This window comes from Alexandromys fortis, unplaced genomic scaffold (assembly GCF_014885135.2).
Source record: "Alexandromys fortis isolate MF-2015 unplaced genomic scaffold, M_Fortis_MF-2015_v1.1 scaffold_106, whole genome shotgun sequence".
Lineage (NCBI taxonomy): Eukaryota > Metazoa > Chordata > Mammalia > Rodentia > Cricetidae > Alexandromys > Alexandromys fortis.
The window spans coordinates 35,794-46,331 of NW_026067980.1; the positions used below are offsets into that span (position 1 = coordinate 35,794).

At 44.1% G+C, this 10,538-nt stretch overlaps 1 protein-coding gene and 2 non-coding genes across 3 annotated transcripts in view; 2 read left to right on the forward strand and 1 right to left on the reverse strand.

The window, feature by feature from the left end:
- Nucleotides 1-528: 528 nt before the first annotated feature.
- Nucleotides 529-600, forward strand: Trnad-guc (transfer RNA aspartic acid (anticodon GUC)). The gene has a single exon. It is a non-coding gene; the product is annotated as a tRNA-Asp (tRNA).
- Nucleotides 601-3,745: 3,145 nt separating this feature from the next.
- On the forward strand, nucleotides 3,746-3,819 carry Trnan-guu (transfer RNA asparagine (anticodon GUU)). The gene has a single exon. It is a non-coding gene; the product is annotated as a tRNA-Asn (tRNA).
- Nucleotides 3,820-8,935: 5,116 nt separating this feature from the next.
- Nucleotides 8,936-10,538, reverse strand: part of LOC126511150 (low affinity immunoglobulin gamma Fc region receptor III-A-like) — a 14,705-nt gene continuing 13,102 nt past the window's right edge. The window contains exons 5-6 of the mRNA XM_050158091.1: nucleotides 9,330-9,507; nucleotides 8,936-9,167 (exon numbers count right to left, since the gene is read on the reverse strand). Of these exons, the coding sequence (XP_050014048.1) occupies nucleotides 9,098-9,167; nucleotides 9,330-9,507 (248 nt within the window). The 3' untranslated portion in view covers nucleotides 8,936-9,097. The remainder of the gene's footprint in view (nucleotides 9,168-9,329; nucleotides 9,508-10,538) is intronic.

The following is a 10,538-nucleotide window of genomic DNA, read 5'->3' on the forward strand; positions in this document are numbered from 1 at the left end:
ATTTTTTATTGATTACATGTCGAAATCATATTTCGAATGTATGAGGCTGAATAGAATTTATTAAACTTATCATGTCTTTGTTACTGGTTAAGTTTGTTCTTTGATAATTTCACATGTGTATACAACGACTTGTTTACGTTCACCTCGCGCCCTCTTTTTTTTCCCTCTCACTCTTGATTCCTCCCTTCAATCGCTTTTTCACTTTTCTGGGTTTTTTTTGGGGGGGGACCCACTGATTTTAATGAGGAACCTGTTTCTACTGTTTAATCTTACTTTTAGAAAATTGGCAGATACAAGAAATGTTCACATTACCTCATCTAGACAATAAAAACAAAATTTTACTTTTAAGGGTACGCGGATTCCTGAAAAGTACTTTTCTTGAGCAGCTACTTTAAGGCGCTTTGTATAGTCGTCCTCGTTAGTATAGTGGTGAGTATCCCCGCCTGTCACGCGGGAGACCGGGGTTGGGGGGGGGGCGGGGGGGGTCGGAGGTGGGCGGCTGTCTCGGTGGCAGCGGCGTCGTCGTCGTCCTCGTTAGTATAGTGGTGAGTATCCCCGCCTGTCACGCGGGAGACCGGGGTTCGATTCCCCGACGGGGAGACTAACAATGCCATTTTATTTTTTTATCAATTTTTGGTCAGCCTTCCTATTAAAAAAGGATAATCACTTTTAAAAACTCAGGGCTTAGATTTCAAGACCTTGTCTCTCTCTAACCAAATTAGTAGGAAAGGGGAAGCGACCCTTCAGTAAGTGCAGTTACTTAACCCTGCCTGTAGCTAGGGTTCAGATGTTTTCACACTTCCTAAAACGCTGTACTTCACGATGGTTCCACCAATGGCGCTACACCATAGCGAGGTGGCAGCGGGGGATAGACCAAGTTTTCAAGTCCGAAGTCCTTACTACTGCCACACTGCAGGATGTAAACATGCAAAACACCAGTCCACCCCTGCAGGCGACACACAAGAACAGAAACGTCCTATCTGAACTTTTTTTTTTTTTCTGTTTAAAACTACTAAGGAAAAGTTGCTTCTGGGGAAATAATTTGATTGCTTTGGCAAGACTGTTTTCTGCATTCGTACATTGGATCCACGATCGCTGAGATCCCTTTCAGTATTAAAGTCCTGCAAAACACACTCCCTCACCAGGAAGAATGTGATTTGTACAGTCAAACAGCTTTCCAAACTCAGCTCTCTGACCTCAAACTGTTCACTCTAGTAAAGCCCCAATTTCAGCATTTGTTTTCATTGCTTTCTTGTGTTAAACGACATAACTACACCATAATTTCGTTAACAAATTTCTTATTTCTGAGCATTTATGTTATTTTCAGTGGATTTCCCCCTATCTCTTCTGGTAGGGCTCTTTCTCTGTCTCTCCCCCCCCCCCTTTTATTGTCCCTCCCTCCCACCCACCCCCGTGCACCTGTGTTAATTATCTCTATTTTAGATGGTTGTTTTGAATGTAAATGATTACATGTGTAAAAGAACCTGGTTATGTAGCTTATGTTCATATGCTCATTTTGAAAAAAAAAATACATGCATTTGCTTTCCTGTAATACACACCCCTTGCAGAAAAATGGAGAACAAGCAGATAAAAGGCACCCAACTCTCACTGTGTAGGAACGATCTGTGCATGCTTTGCTGCCTATTTCTCTGGCTTTTCTTCTTCAGGGCTGGGAATGGAGCCCAGGGTCTCCTGCACGCTCTGTGCTGAGTTACGTACACCTCGGGCTAGCTCCCTTGGGCTTCTGGGGGTGGGGTGGGGATGGGGCAGGGTGTATTTTGAAAATAAAGTTGGGATAAAACTGTGTGTATTGCTAGCTTTTAGATAAGACTAATTTTTAGAGCTACCTTGGCCTCATGGTGGAGTTAGAGACGATCACAGAGTTCTTCTATACACATAGAGACTCTCCCACTAGCTCCAGCTGGCACCAGAGTGATCTGCTTCTTACCGTTGGTGACCTCTACCGACTCATCCTAAGCGCCCAAAGACATAGTTTCCTTAGTCCACTCAGTGTTGAACATTTCACGAGTTTGGACGGATGGATAATGATGTGTGTGTGTGTGTTTTAATCTGCTTGACTTTTTATTTACAATCGTTCCATTTCTACAGATATTAAATGTTAGCCCAAAACATGCTCTCCGTCATTTCCTTGTGTTGGGCTGTAGAGCTGCAGCACGGCTTCTTAGTGTTGAACATTTATGCTGTTTCCAGTGTTTTCCTGCTGTGTGGGATCTGAGCTGTTCACAGGCTCTGTTCACCTTGGCTGCCCTAGAATCCCCCTAGCCACGAGTCCAGTTCAGGAGGCGGGCAATCCCCCTAGCCACGTGTCCAGTTCAGGAGGCGGGCGAGGATCTGAGAGGCGGTTTTGTTTTATTTTAGTTTTCAGAACTGACTTTCCCTCACATGACTCTCCTTCCTGGGATTTACTCCTTCAACTTTTGGCCTTTGAAATATTGAGTAAAGACTTAGTATCTGTTATCTCTACCATATAAAAACCACTTATTAGAATGATACCTATACTTAGGTTGAAGCTTAATGAAACAGTGCAATGTGTAGTTAAGCCGTGGGGTGTACTGTGTTTCCTGATGTGTTGGCTTGGCGTGGCACTGGAGCAACAGCTGAGAGCTTACATCCCGATTCACAAACAAACCCCAGAGAAAGCCTTTTGAAATCTCAGAACTGACCCCACCAATGACACACGTCCTCCGACAAGGCCGCATATCCTAATTCTTCCCAACCAGTTCCACCAATTGGGATCAAGCGCTCAAATATATGAGCCTATGGGGACCATTCTCTTAGACTTCCACAAAGTGCCCAAACAATTTCAATGGGAAGGTCATGTAGCAATTTTATATATATATATATATATAAATACATATATATATATATAAATATATATAAATATATATACACACACATACATAAACACATACACATATATACTCATATACATATGTGTGTATCACAAAAGATAAATATATACATGCATAATTTCTGCATATAAGGTATCTATGTTTTTATGAAATCTTTGAAAATATTGACCTCCACTTAAACTGAATCTCGGTATTAACGAAAGATGCACAGAAACATACACAAGGAGATACTAGTGTGTGGAGGCTCCAGGGAACTCCTGAGACCTGGGCAATCCAGAAAACGGCTCATTAGACCCCAGCCTGATGAGGACCCTTAAACTGAATAAGGGGAATACGCCCTTTGATATTCGTTTGCAGGTGTGTCATTGTTAACGTCGTTAAGTTGCAAGAATTTTAAAATTTCCTGTTTCGCCTGGGGGACTCACGCTCCAGTAGACTTCAAAACCGTCGGTGTGATTTGCTATTAAGAACCCTTAGTACTTTTTGCCAGACATGCCTGGAAACGCGGTTACTGGGTTAAAAATAACGAGTTAATATATCAGTACTTACGCACGCACATTTGCACACGTAAATTATCTAGACCAGTAACGTTTCTGAGCAAAACCAAATGAATTCCCAAACTCAGAGAGCGTCCATTTTGGATTTCCTTAAGGCTCTCGGTTCGTTGATCGTCTTGTGCTCCGCTATCCTCAGCCTTGGTGGCTAAAACCCGGACCTGCTGCTTAGGAAACAGCCGCAAGTGCCCTTCCTTACCGTATTAACGGTAGGGTGCCACCAGTTTTGACTTCAATTTCAGACACAAATTTTGGCAGATGTAGCCGACCAATGTATTCTTTAGTGAACTGACTTGACAACCGCACCGAGCACCACCTGTCTCTGTGGCGCAATCGGTTAGCGCGTTCGGCTGTTAACCGAAAGGTTGGTGGTTCGAGCCCACCCAGGGACGGGCAGGAGTCTTTTGTGTACCTCATATTCTAGGAATCTGTCTTTCAAGAACCCAACGCTAGCTAGCGAGCTACCTTCCTCTGCTAACCGCAAGGAGCTCTGTGTCTGATATTCTTAATGTTATGTTGTGGTCAAGAAACTCCTCTACCTACCTGTTTTGCTCTTTTCGCGGTTAAGGTTGCAGTTTCACTGTAGAAATTACATCTGAAAGCTGATTACTCTGGGAGTTTGGACGTCCAATGCTAATGGTCCGAAGACTTCATCTGTCCTGAGAAAACTGAGCTTTCCTTCGTATTTCCTTGCTCCCGAATCCCTCCGTGGCTGTCACTTGTCACCCTTTACTTCCTCCTTAATCTCGGCATCCTCTGCTAGGAGCACGAGGGGTTCCCTTTTGCAGTTAATTTTCAGCTCCCACAGCCGCCCCCAGAATCTGTTAACTCCGCACCCGATCGGCGCCAACTCCTTCAACACCATCTCTTTAGCTCGGACAGCAAGGTCTCAGAGCGAGTGGCCCTCAGAATCCCCCTTCTCCCTCACTGCCTCCTTTCGACCGTAGACCCACACCTCCTAAATTCGCAGTTTGGCTTTTAAATCGTCGCCCAGGACTTCCTTCTCTCTTGCCTGGCAAACTTCCCTTTTCATGCTCTCCCCCAGAATGAACCTTTTCTGCCGGCTTCTCCACTCTCCCGATACCTGCTTCTTCTCATGGCTAGAACCAGAGCTTCCGGATCCAGGATGAAACCGAGTTAGTTGTTCACGTGATCTTTTCAGCACCCACTCTCACTGCTGGCACATTGTAGGCGAGGAAGGCCAGCACACGAGACATTTTACGACCCTGGGACCCAGCTTGGTCTTGGTTTACGTGTACACACACTCTTGCTATAATGCGATAGGCACACTCGTCCCTCCCCCTGAATGATGGCAACGCTCGGAGCAAACTCAGAACCCTCCGGGGCCCCAACCTGCACTAGGCTGGCTATACATACTCCTTCTCTGAAAAATAACTTGTCTCTCTAACCCGGACAACAATCAAAATTAGACCGTTTCTATTATTCAAGTGTATGCTCAATAGGCCTGGATTGACGATCAGAAGAATTCGTCCAGCCTGAATTGATTTGGGGGTGCGTGTCCTTTAGTGATCTTTCAGGGAAACTCTCCTATTTGCCGTCTTTCGCTTAGGCACAATAGCGAGAGCATATGACTAAAATCAGATGACTCTGGGAAGGGACATAGAAACAGAAAAGCTGGTTTTTATAGTCTCGGTGCCTTTTCTAACTTTTACTAAGACGACTTCGGTGAGCAGAACTGTCCTCACCTTCTGACCATTCCTTTGTGGGAGTTTGTGGTCTCTTCCCTGTTCAGATCCGGAGCTACCTGAATGTGTTCACTCGGCACAACCCCAGCTATTTGCTGCTTCTTTTCAACTCTACCCCACTCCCACAATGGCCTAGAATCGACCAAAGCCCTAGAGCCACACACTAAGACACTTCAATATGACACGTTCTGAGACCATTCCAATTCCGGTGGAGACGCCCCTGACAGCTCAAGCCGATGTCACAGGTGCAGCTTCTTATTAACTCACTTGGTCGTGGGTCTTGGACTAGGAAGATAACTTTATCCCGGGCTCAGATGGTGATGTCTCCCTGGGCTGCCCTAGGCTCCCCTGTTATTTCATTCTTTTTAAGATTCATTTTATTTTATGTGTATGTGTGTTCTGCCCGCACACATATGCACACCATGTTTGCATTTGGTGCCTGGTGCTGGTGAACCACCCTGAGGGTTCTGGGAATCAAGTCCAGGGCCTCTGCAAGATCAGCAAACGCCCTTAACTGAAGAGTCAGCTCTCCAGCTCCTTCCCCTGCTCTTTACAATTAGAAAAAAAAAAGATTTGACATGGAGCTGGAGAGATGACTCAGTGGTTAAGAGTGCTTCTTGCAGAAGCACTGGATTCAGTGCCCAGCACCCACATGGTGGCTAACAACCATCTGAAACTCCGTTCTAGCGGATCTGACTCCCTCTTTCTGACCTCTGAAAACACCAGGCACATACATGGTGTGGTTACATACAAGAAGGCAAAATACTCATACACATAAAAACAAATAAATCTAAATATATATACTGCTCTTCCGAATAAGCACATGGCACACCACGTCCCCGAAGTCAGAACACTGAGTTCTGAAGTAACGTGAGGAGCCGGTAGCTGGCTTGTTTGTTCTTTCCCTGTCTCCTTTAGTGAGATTCTTCCTCATAGAGACCCTGGTGGTATGAGCGCTCATTATCCAATCCGAGGTAAGGTACTAAACAATCGCTGTCGATACGTTTCCACTATATAAATAGCTGTCACCACGCAATAAAGCAGCCGCTGTTCCCGGAAGCTCTCTCCAGAGTGGTTCGTGCCCTTTACAAAACCCGCAGGCATTGCTGTCTTGTCAGGGAACGCCCCAGTTATGGTGGCAATTCTCACCCCTTCCCACTCTGATGTAGATATGAATAATTTGCGTTGGTATGGATTTTAAGGTCAAGTTTGTTATATGTATATGTATTTCTGATCTTGATTAAGGTATAACAAAGAAAACTTTTAAAGTGATTTACAGTGTGTTAAGAATATGTGCAGGCTAAAAGTTGAAGTTCTTAAAAAAAAAAAGGAAGAGAGTTGTTGGGTGTGGTAGTACACACCTTTAATCCCAACACTTGGGAGGCAGAGGGAGATTGACCTCTGTGACTTCAAGGTGTGGTAACACAAGCCTTTAATCTCAGTGCCTAGAAGGCAGAGACAAACAGATCTCTGTGAGTTCAAGGTGTAGTAGCACACACCTTTAATCCCAATGCCTGGGAGGCAGAGGCGGATCTCTGAGAGTTCAAGGACAGCCTGGTCTACAGAGTTATTCCAGGACAAAGATACAGAGAATATAAAATAAAAGTAAAAATAAACAAAATAGAGGTTAAAATAAAGCGTACAAAGATGGAAAATACACAGAGAATCTTGATACTGTATACTATTATGCTCTCTTTGAATTGTTTGAATGCCGAGGAAGGAGCAACAGCTGCCAAAAGATATTTGTTTATAAATGCTGCTGAACTAGTCCAACATAGATATTTTGAAAATGCTTTGAAATTTGGATCTAAGGACATGATGCTTTGGAAAGGAGTTTCTTATTTTGTTTTCACAGAGGGTGAGAGTCTGTGGATTTCTTCTATTCCTATATGGTATGATAGACCACACCTTCCTGAAAGGTTGCTGTGAACTCCTTCAGAAAATTGCTTCGCTCAACTGCCAACCGAGATGAAACTAGCACACAGGTTATACCATGAAAGACCTAATTAACGACGTCCCCATTCAGCAGGAAGCAGTTTGGAGAGAAAAAACTATGCCCATGTTCCCAAATATTGTTTATAAATGTTCTTTTACATTTAAAGGGGGATATGATATAGATATGAATAATTTGCATTGGTATGTTATATGTATACGTGTTTCTGATCTTGATTAAGGTATTGTGATTGTATAGTTCATTTAAAAATGTAATGTATATAGGTTGTTAATGGATAATCATCGATAATAGTCAAGCTGTAGTTACGTTAGTTAGATTTTCTAGATATATAGATATATATTTCAGTTAGATAGGCATTCTTCATATCTTTCAAAGACTACGAAATATGCTATTTAATGTTTTAATAACTTAGGGCTTTTCATGACAATGAGACACTCTGCTCCTGGCAGCACCAATCTACTTCAAGAAGAAGATGGGCATCGAAGAGGATCCTTATGGAATTTGATAGCCATTTGGGTAAGAAACTGCTCTAGCCTGGACTGTTGCATAAACTGGATACAGAGAACCCTCAGAGAGAGGACTACTGAACTTGCCTAAAGGTGAGATGATCTTTCGGGGTTCCTGATTCATGAAAGAGTCTGCAAGACATTCTTCAGGACAAGCAGATAGTGACTGCCTTTGAAATTTCCTGCTTCATGGAAATGTCTGCTGGAAACTATGGGCCTGTAGGCTGAAGATGGATGCCCCAAGGGTGCAGAGGAACTTTGGGTGACTGTCCAGGCAGCAGGATGTCTCTGTCATTTCTATAGTTTTGAAAGTTGCTTACTTTTTGTTTGCTTAGGTAATATTGTATTCTTCTGGAGTCTTTGATGGAGTTGAAGAATAGATAGATAGTTATAGTTATAGTTTTCCATTGTTATGATAAAAGATAAAATAGATATAAATATTGTAACTGTAATTCTTGCTTGATAACTGTTTTGTTATATGTAATTTTGCTATGTTAAAGTTAAAGCCTTCCTTTTTTTGTTTAAACAGAAAAAGGGGAAGTGATGTGGGAGTGTCATATATCAATCTGTTGATTTCATTGGTTAAGCAATAAAGAAACTGCTTGGCCCTGATAGGTTAAAACATAGGTGGGAGTAAACAGAACAGAATGCTGGGAGGAAGAGGAAGTGAGCTCAGAGACGCCATGCTCCTCTCTCCCTGGCGGACTTGACAGCTCTGCTCTCTGGAGCAGAGATGCCAGGGTCCTCTCTCCCAGGCAGCTCTGACCCAGGATGGAAGTAGACTAGAATCTTCCCAGTAAGAGCACCTAGAGGTACTACAAAAAAAAATAAAAAAAGGAAAAATAAAAATGAGAGAATTAGCCTAGAAGAGGCTAGATAGAAATGGGCCAAGCAGTGTTTAAATGAATACAGTTTGTGTGTTGTTATTTCGGGGCATAAGCTAGCAGGCGGCCGGGGTGCTGGGGACGCAGCCCCGCTGCTCCTATTACAACACCACTCCCACTGAAGCCCCTCTTCTTCTAAAGAGTTTCCCCCTCCAACTTTCTTTTGTGCCTTGTTTGCTTGTTTCCCACTGAGTTTAATCATTTGGGTGACTTGCATGCGAGCAGGTAGTAGGTTATCTAGTGGAACAAGGGGAATTTACAGAGGCTCCACTATTGAAGAAAGGACTCCCTCCTCCCCCAGAAATCATCATCAACTGGCTCTGGCCTCCCCTCCCCCAGCTCCTAGCTCTCCACCTCATGAGTTCAGCTTCTCTGCCTAGGTCCCCTAGACTTCCCACACTCTGGGGGCTCCCTGAAGGCAAGCAGGCCTGAGGAAGAGATGCAGACAGTTGCCCCGCTAGCTGTAGCAGTCATTCACGTGTCTACAGAAGTTTATTTGGGAACAATTGCTAAGCATGAAAAGGGTCACCACCCAGAGCCCAGGCTGCTGCTTAGCTATGAGGGAATGCTTGGGATAGAAAATGTGTAAAACTCTGAAGCGTCACTTCTCTGGAGGGCAGCTACGTACTCTCTGGGGCTTCACTGTCGGCTCTCGAAGATCTGAAGCTTTTCTTTTCCCCAGAGATGGTCCTTTAGAGACAAAAAGAAAACCAGGTTGGGGGAGGGGTCTTTCTTTGTCGTGTTCCTGCTGCTCAGTGTATGATGCCCGATGTAGATGAGGTGGCGAGTCCACAGAGAGGTCCCTAGGTACTACGTCACCACTCTCAACCCCCCCACAAGATAAGGCCTCACTTGTCCTCGGGTTCCTTGCTCCAGTGCAACTCGGGCTCCTCATAGTCTGCCACTGGCCTCCGAAGACTCCTCTGCACAGAGAAACACAGCACTGTGTCTATTGCAAACAAGAGTCCTATCAGCAGGCAGAAAGTGATCTGAGGCCACGGCGGCGGAGAGGTGGATGACAATGTCGGATCTAGTAGGGGAAATAGAGAGATGAAAAAGGTCACTCTCATTAAGGCAGAGATTTGGAATAAACAGTGAGGTCGACACTGCCAGACTGTGCTCCTGACGCTTGCTGGGAATCAGGTAGGGGGAATCCATGGGAGAGCCTGGGTTAGTTCTTCACTGAATCTCCATTCTAGTGCGACCTAGGTGGGAGCTCAGCAGGCCACACACTTAGTCACTGCTTCTGCTTGTTGGGTGGTGACACAACAGGGGATGCTTGGCAAGATAAGTTGTCTACAGGAGTCACGTGACAGCCGTGAAGTTGTCAGTTGCTGTCGTCTAGAAAGGGGACTGATTTGTGTATTTTATTTTATATTTTATTTTATTTATTATCTCTCATTCTCTCTTAGTTAATTTTTAAAGCCAGGGTCTCATTCATTATACAGTCCTGACTGTTCTGGAACTCACTATATAAACCAGACTGTCCTCAAACTCAGAGATATCTACCTGCCTCTGCTTCTTGAGTGCTGGGATTAAAGATGTGCGCCACCAAGTCCAGCTCAATACTTTTGCTATTTAGACATTTTTAATTTGAATTTTATGTGTATGGGCATGTCTGTGTACCAGGTTGATGTCTGGTGCTCACAGAGGCCAGAAAAGGGCATTAGGTCCCATGGAACTGGAGTTGCAATTGTGAATCACCATATAGGTGCTAGGAGTCAAACCCAGGAACCCTGGAAGAGCAGCCAGTGCTCTTAACCTCTAAGCAATCTCTCTAGCCATGGGTTCAATATTTTTCAATTAAAAATTGCATGCAGGGCTGGAGAGATGGCTCAGTGGTTAAGAGCATTGCCTGCTCTTCCAAAGGTTCTGAGTTCAATTCCCAGCAACCACATGGTGGCTCACAACCATCTGTAATGAGGTCTGGTGCCCTCTTCTGGCCTACAGACATACACACAGACAGAATATTGTATACATAATAAATAAATAAATATTTAAAAAAAATGCATGCATGTGCCCTTCAATTGAAGAATGGATGAAGAAAGTATGGAATATATA